The sequence below is a fragment of the Salmo salar genome, chromosome ssa20 (genome assembly GCF_905237065.1).
Source record: "Salmo salar chromosome ssa20, Ssal_v3.1, whole genome shotgun sequence".
Taxonomy (NCBI): Eukaryota; Metazoa; Chordata; class Actinopteri; order Salmoniformes; family Salmonidae; genus Salmo; species Salmo salar.
This window is the reverse complement of record NC_059461.1, coordinates 8,757,729-8,774,317: the sequence shown is the minus strand read 5'-3', so window position 1 is coordinate 8,774,317 and position 16,589 is coordinate 8,757,729. Positions and strand designations below refer to the sequence as shown.

The following is a 16,589-nucleotide window of genomic DNA, read 5'->3' as shown; positions in this document are numbered from 1 at the left end:
TCCTGCTCCTCCTTGCACAAAGGCGGAGGTAGCGGTCGTGCTGCTGGGTTGTTGCCCTCCTACGGCCTCCTCCACGTCTCCTGATGTACTGGCCTGTCTCCTGGTAGCGCCTCCATGCTCTGGACACTATGCTGACAGACACAGCAAACCTTCTTGCCACAGCTCGCATTGATGTGCCATCCTGGATGAGCTGAACTACCTGAGCCACTTGTGTGGGTTGTAGACTCCGTCTCATGCTACCACTAGAGTGAAAGCACCGCCAGCATTCAAAAGTGACCAAAACATCAGCCAGGAAGCATAGGAACTGAGAAGTGGTCTGTGGCCCCACCTGCAGAACCACTCCATTATTGGGGGTGTCTTGCTAATTGCCTATAATTTCCACCTGTTGTCTATTCCATTTGCACAACAGCATGTGAAATTTATTGTCAATCAGTGTTGCTTCCTAAGTGGACAGTTTGATTTCACAGAAGTGTGATTGACTTGGAGTTACATTGTGTTGTTTAAGTGTTCCCTTTATTTTTTTGAGCAGTGTATATTTACACTACCGTTCAATAGTTTGTGGTCACTTAGAAATGTCCTTGTTTTTGAAAGAAAAGTAATTTTTTTTGTCCATTTAAAATAATATAAATTTGATCAGAAGTACAGTGTAGACATTGTTAATGTTGTAAATGACTATTGTAGCTGGAAACGGCTGGTTTTTGGAGCGTGCTAACATAATTGCAAAAGGGTTTTCTAATGATCAATTAGCCTTTTAAAATGATAAACTTGAATTAGCTAACACAACGTGCTATTTCAACACAGGAGTGACGGTTGCTGATAATGGGCCTCTGTACGCCTTTGTAGATATTCCATTAAAAATCTGCCTTCTCCAGCTACAATAGCCATTTACAATATTAACGATGTCTGCACTGTATTTCTGATCAATATGATGTTATTTTAAAGGACAAAATAATTGCTTTTCTTTCAAAAACAAGGACATTTCTAAGTGACCCCAAACTTTTGAGTGGTTGTGTATATGTGTGTGTGTGTGTGTATATATATATATATATATATATATATATATATATATATATATCTCAATTACTAATTTATTTATTATTTATTTTTAGACTGCTATCAAGACGTTATCAAGAAGTTAGCCTATTATTGATTTAATGCCTACAGAATGTCATTCCAAAGACTGAACACGTGAGTTATTAACCCTTATGTCACCATTATGGAGTGACATAGTGCTTGCAAGATCTCTAATAACAGTGGGAAGTGTGTGTCTGTATCTAGGGATCTCTGCTGGGTTGTGTATACACCAAGCAGTCAGCCAGTCAGTCAGGAGTATGAGCTCAGCCTCACTCTATATCCTGTAAAAACACTTAACAGCCAGCTTTGGTTACATAAGGTTAGCTAGCAGCCCTGCTGACCTTTGTAGATTGACTTGACAATGACAGAGTAGAGTGAAGTTGCCCCTAGATGCTGAACTTGGGTCAGTTTTGGATTTCCCCCATTGATCCCCCACTTCCCCCACTAATGTTTGGGGGAGGGGAAGCTGATCCTAGATCTGTACCCGGGGGAAACTTCAACAAAAAACCTCCTAGTAGTTCTTATTCACGTGCAGTTGGTAAATGATTGGCCAACGGTGTCAGTGAACTATATAGACTCCCAATGTGTGCCAGTGTGTTTTGTCTTCTCCTCTCTGACTCATGTTCAGACATGGACGTATGAACATTCACAAAGACAGATTCACGCAGACAGATGCAGGGATAGTCACAACCCTTACCACAAGGGCGAAGCATGTACACACCAACGTAGATTAAAGCAGTCTGAGCCATGGTAATGACACTTTGACAGGATGCTAATGGGAATTCCTGTTTGTGTATGTACTTATGCGTACTGTGTCAATACTAGCCCTATGATGTCATGGTTTCGCACAAGATTACGTCGAACATATAGAGAAGGTGTAATTTTCCCTAGGTTACATATTGGTGGAAGTTAAGATATGGTCTATGGAAGCGGTGTTATTCTGTTGCCTATTTGGCTGACTACTCTATCTAGCTTCTTGAGCCTATCACGTTGGCTGTGCATTACTTAGTTGTTTAAACCCAGCTGACTCTGTTGACAGGTTACGTTTCAGTAGAACTTGAGCTCATACCCCGAATGTTTCATCTTCCATTATCATCTTTAACCCCTAAGGAAAATCGAATTAGCATAATACAAAAATCCCCATAGATATGTCAGTTTAAGCTAGAGATATCTTTTTTTGCATTGGAAACGTCTCAATGTGCTGCATCTGCCTATGTCACATTTCCGCATCTGCGGTGAAAAGTGACAGAGCTAGAGCTGTGTTTGTCAGACCATGAGACATCCCGAAAATCGGTGTTCTCACAAGAGTTATTTTTTTTTTTTTTTTTTTTTATATACTTCAAGGGGGTCTTCAAATTCAAAATCAAATAGCTAAATGATCCTTGGTATGACCTACTTAAAACAATTACATATACCAGGGGTTCTTAAACTTGTTCAGCCTTGGGATAAAAATGAGAAAGTCTGTGTTTTCCTGGGACCCAAGCTTATGAAAACATGCAACTATATGTAAATATTGGTACATTTCATTGCCTCAAACAAATGCAATATAGACAAATAACAATAAAATGAAATACCCATTTAATTAACTATTCATGTTTGTTTTTCCCCATTAAAAACACTCTTACATATCTGTCTAGGTTGGAACTGTTGCTATTAAAAACAGAAATCATTTTCATTCTTAAACTGGAATAAACTGATTGAAGCAAGATGCTTTTTGAGGCCTCACACAGATAGACCAGAAAACACACACACGCACACGGTCCTAATGAGAGGTGTGTGTGACTGGTTGAAGTTTTCAACAAGCATGTCTATTCTGGGCTTAGTTTTTGACAGTGCAACCCTGAGGTAATGCTCAGCATTGGATCTGTTTCTGTACTTGTTTTTTAAGTATGCCAGAATCTAGAACCCTGTCTCACATAAGTATGTGGTGTCAAACTAAGTCAGAACATCTACTGCTTTCGCAGCCAGGCAGGAGACCACTTCCTGCTGTAGATGAGCAACCCAGAACTGTGTGAGTGTTTGCCTCAAAAACCATCTTGCTTCAATCAGTTTATAGCAGTTCAGAATAAAAATATTACTTGTATTTAAACAGCAACAGTTCCAACCTAGACTTGTTTTCAACAATAATTTATACAGTAAGATGAACAGTAGGCCTGATCATGTTTCATCTTCATCTGTACTGTTACTGTTAGGATTTCACTATCAGTAGCTAGCTAGCTTGCTTTGGCTAACGTTAGCTAGCTAGCTATTAGCTGTGTACAAGGGGATTGTTTGAAAGAGAAACTCACATCGACTACTATGAGAGATAGTACTCCCTTACTTCTGCTCATCATCACCTGACTTAGTCTTCCACTGTCAAAGCACTGTTTCCTGAAGCATTCTGCCCTGTTCTGAAAGAACTCCCTGGGTTTACCGTCATGCTGTGGATGTTTGGTCGGGACGTGTCATTTTAATTTGTTATATTTTGAGAGACTCATTAAGCACTAACCCGCACAAAACACATTGTGGGCGCTCCTCGTTATTTCTCAAAGTGTGTATTAAACCAAGAGAGAGAGAAACTCATCGCTGTATTTGCGTTTCATGACAGTTGAGCTCAGTCAGAACTTGTTGCTAGCTTGAGTCCATTCGATGACAGCGGTGAGTGATGGCGAGTGGGAATGACAATTCAGTTGCCGCTTCAAAACAACTAGGAACTCGGAAATCTCCCACATACGGCTTCAGTGTGTTCAAAAATAACTGGGAACTCTGGGGGGGGGGGGGTTCCAACTGGGTCAAATCATTTTGAACGGTCATCCAACTCGGCCTCTTTCTATAGCTACGACTTTCCAACCTGAAGATCACTGACATCATGATTTGACCTCGTATTGTTCCGAGTTCCCAGTTGTCTTGAACACGGCAAGTGGCTGATGGCACACCATCAGCTGTTGCTGTACGACAGTACTGCGTAGTGATCTTCAAGAAAACTGCAGAAAATAGATCAGGTAAACCTCAAAGCACACAGGCATCTCCCGTCCACTCACGCAGCTGCCAAACTGAGTAGAGAAAATACTGCTAAACAGAGAGTGCAGTTGCACTTGGCCAAATCAATTCATGAAATAATTATACATTTACTCTGACATGTCGCGACCCATACTTTAAGAAAGGCTGCCATATAGCTTAGTAGAACCCCCCCCCACTCCTCCCCCAGCTTATACTCTTATGGGTTAATGACCCATTAGAAAAAACATTGATCTGACCATGGTTGTTAGCCTTAGGGCTGGCCCAATTACTATATAACTGTGTAACCAATGATTATGGAAGGAACAGCTGACTGAAGACGGGAGAGCGGGGCATTGCTGCAGTTGAGTCCATTTCTGCGGTGACATGGAATCTTAACAACGTACTAAAACTTTGCTGCTCCGTGCTGAAATGTAGAATGTTAATTCTAATTATGTTGACTTATGAGGCTCATGCAATGGAATGTATTTTTTGTAATGTCTGAGTTGAATCAACAATATTATCAGCACATACACTTCCTCCTTTGACTTCCTGCTTTTAATTCCTGCTTCGCTCCAATAGATACACTCGCAATGGCTGCCAGTCCACCCAATTATGCCATTATACCAATTACTGTCATCCAAAATTCTATGACCGTCACAGCCCTACTTATTGATTCAAAGTATTCTAATATATTTAGTGAATTCCATGTTTTGACCCCAGATAAATCCCCCAGAAACATAACAATTGGCCTATTTATCTTTACTGAAGTCCATTTCCATTGCCACTAGAACGGAGTGCTCTGAGAGCGGAGAGGCTCCCTTAGTGCTGTGCTGGTTATGTGGTAGCTGTCATATTCATTCACATATGGGAAGCCACACACACATGCCTGTCAGAGCCGTGCCTCAGAGACACTAGTGGTTGAGAACAGCCTTAAGTCCTGTTGTCAGCCTGGCCCATCACACTGACTGGCTGAGGAAGTAAGTAGCTGATGCTGCGCTGTAGCTATTGTGTGTGTGTGTGTGTGTGTGTGTGTGTGTGTGTGTGTGTGTGTGTGTGTGTGTGTGTGTTGCTCTATTATTAGCCACTTTCTGTGGCATTGGCTGCTTTACGGCCCTAGTGGGCTTACGTAAGAGAGAGAAAGGGGCTTCATAGCCCACATGACCTCACACCCGAGCCCGCTCAGTGTCGCCATCCATATTCACTGTGCCTAGCAGCACTAGTGCAGACTCTTTTCAGACATGTTTTTGACCTCCAGGAATGTACTTCCATCTCTCTCTCGCTGTCTCTTACTCCCTCCCTCCTTCCTACATTACCCTCTCTCCTTTCCCCAACTATCTCGCCCTCCTCTCTCTCTCCCTCTCTTATATGTGTGTGGCACAGGTCTGACGTGGTGGTGCTGTGTTTCTCCCTGGCCAACCCCAACTCCCTGCGCCACGTCCGTACCATGTGGTACCCTGAGATTAAGCACTTCTGCCCCCGCACCCCTATCATCCTGGTGGGCTGCCAGCTGGACCTGCGCTACGCCGACCTGGAGGCTGTCAACCGCGCCCGCAGACCCCTAGCCAAGTAAGACCACCATCACCCTGGTCCTCCTGAGACGGGTCCACATCAGACCTGGGTTTAAAATCAAATCGTATTTGTCACATGCGCCGAATACAACAGGTATAGACCTTACCGTGAAATGCTGTGAAAGTGGGAAACTAATCCGGATGCTTATAAGAAATCCCGCTATGCCCTCAGACGAACCATCAAACAGGCAAAGCGTCAATATAGGACTAAAATTGATGCTCGTCGGATGTGGCAGGGCTTGCAAACTATTACGGACTACAAAGGGAATCAGGAGGATAGAATTATGGTCAGGGGAGAGCTTTGTATGCATCTCTGTGTGTGGAGTAAAGGTGGTCTTGAGTTTATTTTCTTCTGGTTGCACATGTGACATACTGGTAGAAATTAGGCATAACGGATTTAAGTTTGCCTGCATTAAAGTCCCTGGCCACTAGGAGCGCAGCTTCCGGATGAGAATTTTTGTTTGCTTATGGCCTTATACAGCTTGTTGAGTGCGGTCTTAGTGCCAGCATTGATTTTTGATGGTAAATAGATGGCTTCAAAATATATAGATGAAAACTCTCTTGATCGATGGTGTGGTCTACAGTTTATCATGAGGTACTCTACCTCAGGTGAGCAATACCTCGAGACCGCCTTAATATTAGACATTGCGCACCAACTGTTATTGACAAATAGACACACACCCCCACCCCTTATCTTACCAGACCTAGCTGTTCTGTCCTGCCGATGCATGGAAAACCCAGCCAACTGAAATATTATCCGTGTCGTCGTTCAGCCACGACTCGGTGAAACATAAGATATTACAGTTTTTAATGTCCCTTTGGTAGGATAGTCTTGAGCAGAAATCATCAAGTTTGTTTTCCAGTGTTTGCACTTTGGCCAATAGAATGGATGGTAGAGGTGGGTTACCCACTTGCCGACAAATTCTCACTAGGCACCCCGATCTCTGCCCCCTGTATTTCCATATTTTCTTCACGCGAATGACTGGGATTTGGGCCTGGTCTAGGAGAAGCAGTATATCCTTCGCGTCGGATTCATTAAAGAAAAAATCTTCGTCCAGGTCTAGGTGAGTAATCGCTGATCTGATATCCAGAAGCTGTTTTCGGTCATAAGAGATGATAGCAGCAACATTATGTACAAAATAATGTACGAAAAAACACACAAAATAGCACAGTTGGTTAGGAGCCTGTAAATCGTCAGCCATCTCCTCCGACGCCATTATATACATATTTACGTCTTTATTTTCTGTTTTATTTGAGTATTTTCAAATAATGTGCCCGCATCCAACTACTTTTATTTGAAGTATTTGAAAGTATTTTCAAATAATTTCCTAGAAATAGACCTACTATTTGAAACTATTTTCAAATAGCCAACAATATTTGTTTCCAAATATATCTCAAATACCCCTAGGACAAAGCAGACTACGGAACAAATGCAGTATTTAAATATTTGTGTTTGAAAATACACTTGTCTCTGTATTTAAGTATTTTCAAATACATGGCAATATTCGACTACTATTTTCTAAGAAAACAGTATCCAATTACTAACTTTGAAATGTCTTTGAAAGTAATTGAAATACTTAAAATAGTTTTTGAACCCAGGTCTGGACCACCTTGACCGCAGCAGTCCCATCACATCCATTGGCTGGATGTTTGGCATTTGATTGAATCGCAGACGCACCTGTCCAGCCTTCTCTCTGTCCATAGTTTGTTTCCTTGTTATTGTCTAATACATTCTTGACTCAGTTACAGCCCACGATAGAACAGTTCTAGCACAATCATTTCATTAGATATCTATCTCTCTGCTAATTCTCTAACCCTCTCCCTTTGTCCTCAGACCCATCAAGCCTACAGACATTCTACCTCCAGAGAGAGGCCACGAGGTGGCAAAGGAGCTGGGCATTCCCTACTTCGAGACCAGCATCGTGGCCCAATTTGGGGTAAAGGATGTGTTCGACAATGCTATCCGTTCTGCCCTTATCTCCCGCCGCCACCTCCAGTTCTGGAAGTCCCACCTGAAGAGAGTCCAGCGGCCCCTCCTCCAGGCCCCGTTCCTGCCCCCCCGTCCCCCTCGCCCTGTGGTTGGCATCCCCGACCCCCCTCCCATCGACGGAGAGGCCCCTGACTCCCTCTTCTGCCAGTCGCTGTGCGCCGACGTTCTCTTCCTCCTCCAGGGCGGTGCCACACGCGTCTTCGCACACAAAGTCTACCTGGCCACATCCTGCTCCAAGTTCTATGACCTCTTCACCCTGGACCTGCTGGCTACTGAGTCAGATTGGGAGGGAGAGGAGCGAGCCGAGAGCGGGGAGGAGGACGAGCAGAGCAGGAGAGGGGCCAAAGAGCAGGCGGGGCGCACTAAGAGCTTGGACATCGATAAGGAGGGGGAGGGGGGTGCCAGGGGACTCAAACGGCCACCCATCCTCCAGCAGGGCTCCCTGAGAACTTCCAAAAGTGATAACGCTCTCCCAGCCAGGAGCCAGTGCCCTCTGGGGCCCCTGGGAGCCGGCCGTGGCCTCTCGGGATGGGAGAGGGGCTTCCTGAGTGTGTACTTGGAGCACATAGCTGACCCTGAGACGGGGCGACTTCGCCTCATGACCGTGGTCTCCATGGACAGCCTCATACAGGAAGAACCCTTCCAGGTAAGATCAGATACCAACAAAACAAGTCTTGCAAGACGCTTTGGATAATAGCGTCTGCTAAATCAATATGTTAAATCATGCAAAACCAGCTACACCGTGAGGTTCCCATTCCCATCACTGTTCCAGGGTTGTATAATAATTTTAGTTCACTGTGAAGAATGTCCCCTACTGGTCATCAAAACCATAACACATTTTAGGGCAACAAATACATTTTAAAGGAGAATTAAAGGTCATTAAAGTGAAGTTAATCCAAACACATCAAATGGTGTTTATTACTCAATTCCGAGAGGGTGTTGATTATTTTTTCAACTTTGCTGCGGATTCAGGCGGTGCTGCAGTACCTGTACACAGGCAGTCTGGACGAGAGCCGAGGGGACCTGATGCAGGTGGCCACCATCGCCGAGCTGCTGGAGGTGTTTGACCTGAGGATGATGGTGGCCAACGTGCTGAACCGTGAAAGCTTCATGAACCAGGAGATCACCAAGGCCTTCCATGTTCGCCGAGCCAACCGCATCAAAGAGTGCCTCAACAAGGGCACCTTCGCCGGTAAACACACTGCCCCTCACTTGCCTTGACATACTGCGTTCTCAGAGCTAGTGTGCATGTGTGTGCGTACTTTTGTGTGTGCGTTTTATAAATGTGTGTGTGCACAGTACATTTAGCATTCCCACTTTATTCCAATATTCTCCCATGAATTCACACATCTGGATCTATGGCCATGATATTGTTTTTCCTATATGCAATATTTTGTTTGTGTGTCCTGTCCTTCATTTGGTGTCATCGATCTAAATATGTGTTGCTGAGCTTTTCTGCTTTGTCCGTGTGCCGTGCCCACGTGTTTCTTTATGTCACTTATTTCTGGTTCGTTTGTGTGCATGTTGGCTATAGCGTTTACCTCAAGGTGAGAGTCCTATACCATCTCTAAGGTAACTGTAGACTTTTCTACCTTCAGCTGACATACCACAATCCTTATTTTATAGTCATTGTGTCTGTTTTCGTGGCTATTTCTTTTTCAATATACACAGAAGTCTGTGGACACCACTTCAAATTAGTGGATTTGGCAATTTCAGCCACACCTGTTGCTGACAGGTGAAGAAAAAAAAATTGAGCACACAGCCATGCATTCTCCATAGAGAAACATTGGCAGTAGAATGGCCTTACTGAAGAGCTCAGTGACTTTCAACGTGGCACCGTCATCATGTGCCTCCTCTCCAACAAGCTGTTATTGTGAAGTGGAAACATCTAGGAGCATCAACGGCTCAGCTGCGAAGTGGTAGGACGCACAAGCTCACAGAATGGGACCGCTGAGTGCTGAAGCACATAGCGAGTAAAAATCGTCTGTCCTCAGTTCCAAACGTTAGCACAAGAACTGTTCGTTGGGAACTTCATGAAATGGCAGTCTGACAAACGAAGCTGAAAGACGAATCTGGGTTTGGTGGATGCCAGGAGAACGCTACCTGCCCCAATTCATAGTGCCAACTGTAAAGTTTATTTTTTCATTTTTAGGGAGCAGATCAGCTTTAATATAGCAAATAGATTGTGGCTTCCATCAATGTAATTGTCTGCTTCATTTCCAATCCCCCATATATTTGTTTTGTAAAAATATAAACTCAGCAAGAAAAGAAACGTCCCTTTTTTAGGACCCTGTCTTTCAAAGATCATTCGTAACAATCAAAATAACTTCACAGATCTTCATGGTAAAAGGTTTAAACACTGTTTCCCATGCTTGTTCAATGAACCATAAACAATTAATGAACATGCACCTGTGGAACGGACGTTAAGACACTAACAGCTTACAGACAGTAGGCAATTAAGGTCGCAGTTATGAAAACTTAGGACACTAAAGAGGCCTTTCTACTGACTGAAAAACACCAAAATAAAGATGCCCAGGGTCCTTGCTCATCTGCGTCAACGTGCCTTAGGCATGCTTCAAGGAGGCATGAGGACTGCAGATGTGTCCAAGGCAATAAATTGCAATGTTTGTACAGTGAGACGCCTAAGACAGCGCTACCGGGAGACAGGACGGACAGCTGATCATTCTCGAAGTGACAGACCACGTGTAACAACACCTGCACAGGATCGGTACATCTGAACATCACACCTGCGGAACAGGTAGAGGATGGCAACAACAACTTCCAGAGTTAAACCAGGAACTCACAATCCCTCCATCAGTGCTCAGTCTGTCCGCAATAGGCTGAGAGAGGCTGTGCTGAGGGCTTGTAGGCCTGTTGTAAGGCAGGTCCTCACCAGACATCACCGGCAACAACGTCACGAATGGGCACAAACCCACCGTCGCTGGACCAGACAGGACTGGCAAAAAGTGCTCTTCACTGACTAGTCGCGGTTTGTGTCTCCAGGGTGAGGGTCGGATTAGCGTTTATCGCTGGAGGAATGAGCATTGCACCGAGGCCTGTACTCTGGAGCGGGATCGATTTGGAGGTGGAGGGTCCGTCATGGTCTGGGGCGGTGTGTCACAGCATCATCGGACTGAGCTTGTTGTCATTGCAGGCAATCTCAACGCTGTGCGTTACAGGGAAGACATCCTCTTCTCTCATGTGGTACCCTTCCTGCAGGCTCATCCTGACATGACCCTCCAGCATGACAAGAAATACGAGCCATACTGCTCGTTCTGTGCGTGATTTCCTGCAAGACAGGAATGTCAGTATCCTGCCATGGCCAGCGAAAAGGCCGGATCTCAATCCCATTGAGCACGTCTGGGACCTGTTGGATCGGAGGGTGAGGGCTAGGGCCATTCCCCCCAGAAATGTCCAGGAACTTGCAGGTGCCTTGGTGGAAGAGTGGGGTAACATCTCACAGCAAGAACTGGCAAATCTGGTGCAGTCTATGAGGAGGAGATGCACTGCAGGACTTAATGCAGCTGGTGGCCACGCCAGATACTGACTGTTACTTTTGATTTGTATAAACAATAGTACGCAAGTATAAACACCATGGGACCACACAGCCGTCATACCGCTCAGGAACGAGACGCTTTCTGTCTCCTAGAGATGAATGTACTTCGGTGTGAAAAGTGCAAATCAATCCCAGAACAAGAGCAAAGGACCTTGTGAAGATGCTGGAGGAAAGAGGTACAAAAGTATCTATATCCACAGTAAAACGAGTCCTATATCAACAAGGAAGAAGCCACTGCTCCAAAACCGCTATAAAAAAAACAGACTACGGTTTGCAACTGCACATGGAGACAAAGATCATACTTTTTGGAGAAATGTCCTCTGGTCTGATGAAACAAAAATAGAACTGTTTGGCCATAATGACCATCGTTATGTTTGGAGGAAAAGGGGGGAGGCTTGTAAGCCGAAGAATACCATCCCAACCGTGAAGCACGGGGGTGGCAGCATCATGTTGTGGGGGTGCTTTGCTGCAGGAGGGACTGGTGCACTTCACACATAGATGGCATCATGAGGGAGGAAAATTATGTGGATATATTGAAGCAATGTCTCAAGACGTCAGTCAGGATGTTAAAGCTTGGTCACAAATGGGTCTTCCAAATGGATATGGACACCAAGCATACTGTCAAATTTGGTTCAAAATGGCTTAAAGACAACAAAGTCAAGGTATTGGAGTAGCCATCACAAAGCCCTGACCTCAATGGGCCAAAATTCACCCAACTTATTGTGGGAAGCTTGTGGAAGGCTACCTGAAACGTTTGACCCAAGTTAAACAATTTAATGGCACTGCTACCAAATAATAAATGAGTGTATGTAAACTTCTGACCCACTGGGAATGTGATGAAAGAAATAAAAGCTGAAATAAATCATTCTCTCTACTATTATTCTGACATTTCACGTTGTTGAAATAAAGTGGTGATCGTAACTGACCTAAAACAGTTAATTTTTACTAGGATTAAATGTCAGGAATTGTGAAAAACTGAGTTTAAATGTATTTGGCTCAGGTGTATGTAAACCTCCAACTTTAACTGTATATACAGTACCAGTCAAAAGTTTGGACACACCTACTCATTCCAGGGTTTTTCTTTATTTTACAATTGTCTTCAATGTAGAAAAATAGTGAAGACATCGAAATTATGAAATAACACATATGGAATCATGTAGTAACCAAAAAATTGTTAAATAAATCAAAATATATTTGATATTTGATATTCTTCAAAGTAGCCACCTTGATGACAGCTTTGAACACTTTTGGCATTCTCGCAACCAGCTTCATTTAGTATATTTTAGTTTAACCATAATATTTGCTGTAATAAATGTTCTGTCTTTTCTGGTAGATTAAACTGAAATTGCAACCAACTTTCTATGACTTGTTTTAAAAATAGCAATATTTTGGAGATAATTACATTTTCAAATAACCAAAGTGAGAGGTTGTAATCTGAATAAAGGGAAAGGGGCATTCTTGAACATGGGGTGAGGCATTCTTACTATTCTGCTAAAGAACCAGTTCGGATTTAAGTATAACTTTTGGATGACTGAAGCCTTTAATGAAAGGTATAATGCTTTAATATTTAATCGTTTCTGCCCTCCGAGTTCATATTCATTATATACAGTGCCTTTGGAAAGTATTCAGACCTCTCGACTTTTTCCACATTTTGTTACAATAAAAACAAATACCTTATTTACAAAAGTATTCAGACTCTTTGCTGTGAGACTCAAAATTGAGCTCAGGTTCATCCTGATTCCATTGATCATTCTTGAGATTTTTCTACAACTTGATTGGAGTCCACCTGTGGTAAATTAATTTGATTGGACATGATTTGGAAAGGCACACACCTGTCTATATAAGGTCCCATAGTTGACAGTGCATGTCAGAGCCAAAACCAAGCCATGATGTCAAAGAAATTGTCTCTATAGCGCCGAGACAGGATTGTGTCGAGATACAGATCTGGGGAAGGGTACGAAAACATTTCTGCAGCATTGAAGGTCCCCAAGAACACAGTGGCCTCCATCATTTTTAAATAGAAGAAGTTTGGAACCATCAAGACTCTTCCTAGAACTGGCCGCCTGGCCAAACTGAGCAGTCGGTGGAGAAGGGCCTTAGTCAGGAAGGTGACCAAGAACTTTGTGGAGATGGGATAACCTTCCAGAAGGACAACCCTCTCTGCAACACTCCACCAATCAGTCCTTTATGGTAGAGTGGCCAGACGGAAGCCACTCTTCAGTAAAAGGCACATGACAGCTCACTTGTAGTATGCCAAAAGGCACCTGCAGACTCTCAGACCATGAGAAGCAAGATTCTCTGGTCTGATGAAACCAAGATTGAACTCTTTGGCCTGAATGCCAAGTGTCACATCTGGAGGAAACCTGGCACCACCCCTACGGTGAAGCATGGTGGTGGCAGCATCATTCTGTGGGGATGATTTAGATGAACGGAGCAAAGTACAGAGAGATCATTGATGAAACCTGCTCCAGAGCACTCAGGACCTCAGACTGATGCGAAGGTTTATTTTCCAACAGGACCACGACCCTACGCACACAGCCAATACAACGCAGGAGTGGCTTTGGGACAAGTCTCAATGTCCCTGAGTGGCCCAGCCAGACCCCAGACTTGATCCCGATCAAACATCTCTGGAGAGACGTGAAAAAAGCCGTGAATCAAAGCTCCCTATCAAACCTGACAGAGATTGTGAGCATCTGCAGAGAAGAATGGGAGAAACTCCCCAAATACAGGTGTGCCAAGCTTGTAGCATCCTTCCCAAGACTCGATGCTGTAATCGGTGCCAAGGTGCTTCAGCAAGGTACTGAGTAAGGGTCTGAATACTTATGTAAATGTGATATTTCAGTTTTTATGTGGAAAAAAGTCAAGGGGTCTGAATACTTTCTGAAGGCTCTGTAAATACAGCATTTTAATTTTGTCTGCCATGCCATCCAAATAAAATGTAATATTTTTTGCTCATATAATTTCAAAAACAAGTTTCTAGGTGTAGGCAAGGCCATAAGCAAATGAGTAAACTGGGATATGACTAAAGAGTTAATCAGGGTGAGTTTTCCACAAATAGACATGTATTTTCCTTTTGACGGTAGCAAGACCTTAACTATTTTTGCTAACTTTCTATTCAAATGTATTGTATTGTTAATTTTTTTATTTCGGGATATGAATACAGATTATTTCCACTTCACCATCAGACCATTTTATTGGTAAACTACACGCTAATGTAAATGTTGTATTTCTTTGTGATCCAATACATATTATATACTGGGTGGTTTGAGCCCAGAATGCTGATTGCCTGACAACTGTGGTATATTTATGCAATAAGGCACGAGGAGGTGTGGTAAATGGCCAATATACTACGGCTAAGGTCTGTATCCAGGCACTTCGCGTTGTCTTGCATAAGAACAGCCCTTAGCCGTGCTATATTGGCCATATACCACACCCCCTCGGGGCGTATTGTTTAAATATAGTACACTTATCATAATTTGATTGTAATCCAGAGAGGTTTGAAAAATTGTCTAGATGCTCTGAGGCTAGGGAGGGATCCAAATGGTAGATTTAAAAGAACATTAATTATCAGTGTGCAATGACACCTTTTTGTTTTCAAGCCCAGGATTTCTAGACCCTTGATATTATTGTTGGATCTGGAACTGTAAAGTTTGGCTGAGGAGGAATAATGGTCTGTGGCTGTTTTTCATGGTACGGGCTAGGCCGCTTAGTTCCAGTGAAGGGAAATGTTAACACTACAGCATACAATAACATTCTAGACGTTTCTGTGTTTACAACTTTGTGGCAACAGTTTGGGGAAGGCCCTTTCATGTTTCAGCATGACAATGCCCCCGTGCACAAAGCGAGGTCCATACAGAGATGGTTTGTAAAGATCGGTGTGGAAGAACTTGACTGGCCTGCACAGATCCCTGACCTCAACCCCATCGAACACCTTTGGGATGAATTGGAACGCTGCCTGCGAGCCAGGCCTAATCGACCAACATCCGTGCCTGACCTCACTAATGCTCTTGTGGCTGAATGGAAGGAAGTCCCAGCAGCAATGTTCCAACATCTAGTGGAAAACCTTCCCAGAAGATTGGAGGCTGTTTATAGAAGGAAAAGGGGGACCAACTCCATATTTAATACCTATGATTTTGGAATGAGATGTTTGACGAGCAGGTGTCCACATACATTTGGTCATGTAGTGTACTTCCTGAATATAAATGATTTACACGCTCTAGTGGTTTCTATGCCCTATGAAGATTGGCGAGGCCTATAGATCTGCCCTAGGGATTGGTTTAGATTTTTTTTTGTAGAATGCTTCTTCTTTAGAAGGACATCTTTGGGCCTCCAAACAGAATAAAGAGTTCGAGACCTTCAAAGGTGTGTGTGTGTATATATATATATATATATATATATATATATATATATGTTTCAAACTTAGTATCTCAACTCTGCTTGTCACTGTGTGCCACCCTATCCTTCCCGTGTGTCAAATAGAGGTCTAGCTTTTGATTTCTCTCTCGCTCTGTCTACCTCTCTCTATGTCTCTGTGTGCATCTGTCTGTCTGCGTTTGTCTGTGTGTGTGTGTGTGTGCGTGCGTGCGTGCGTCCGTCCGTCTTTCTGTAACCTCGACTCTGTGGCTCACTTCGAGATGAGTGCTCAGTCTTTTCCCTCCCCTGGTTTTAGATGTGGTGTTCCACCTGGACGATGGGTACCTGCCGGCCCACAAGCCCCTGCTCATCTCCAGCTGCGACTGGATGGCGGCCATGTTCCGGGGATCCTTCATGGAGAGCTACATCGAGGAGGTGAGTCAGGAGTAAGATGGCACAATTAATCGAAATGCACATCGAAATTGCAATATTGACATACGCAATATCCATATCGCACGAGATCCATATTGAATGCAATATTTTCAAACGCCACTCAGCCACGTGTAACGTCCATTTTTATAGTTTACTCTTTTTGATGTCTCCGTCTCTCCTCTTGCGGCTGCTTCCCACACACACCAAGACTCGCCCCCTGTCATTCAAGCAGCACAGTTCAAGTCCAATCGCAATATTTGGTTAAATGAAATCACTATTTGATTTTTTGCCCTTAGAGAGAGAGAGAGATGCTGGGGTTACAATGTCAAACCAGACACACATTTCCCAGTTGAACCTAGCAGTAGGAGAAATATCAAAGTGTTAGCTAAAGCTAAATGTGTGGGGAACTTCCTATTGTGTGAACACATGTGCTGGTGATTGTCAAGCAAATAAATCAAATCAAATCAAATGTATTTATATAGCCCTTCTTACATCAGCTGATATCTCAAAGTGCTGTACAGAAACCCAGCCTAAAACCCCAAACAGCAAGCAATGCAGGTGTAGAAGCACGGTGGCTAGAAAAAACTCCCTAGAAAGGCCAAAACCTAGGAAGAAACCTAGAGAGGAACCAGGCTAT

General features: G+C 43.6%; 1 protein-coding gene across 3 annotated transcripts in view; it reads left to right on the top strand.

The window, feature by feature from the left end:
• Positions 1 to 16,589, top strand: part of LOC106580155 (rho-related BTB domain-containing protein 2) — a 95,430-nt gene that overhangs the window by 54,934 nt on the left and 23,907 nt on the right. For all 3 annotated transcript variants that reach the window (XM_014160896.2, XM_014160895.2, XM_014160897.2), the window contains 4 exons: positions 5,434 to 5,619; positions 7,456 to 8,257; positions 8,584 to 8,803; positions 15,837 to 15,955. In XM_014160896.2, the coding sequence (XP_014016371.2) occupies positions 5,434 to 5,619; positions 7,456 to 8,257; positions 8,584 to 8,803; positions 15,837 to 15,955 (1,327 nt within the window). The remainder of the gene's footprint in view (positions 1 to 5,433; positions 5,620 to 7,455; positions 8,258 to 8,583; positions 8,804 to 15,836; positions 15,956 to 16,589) is intronic.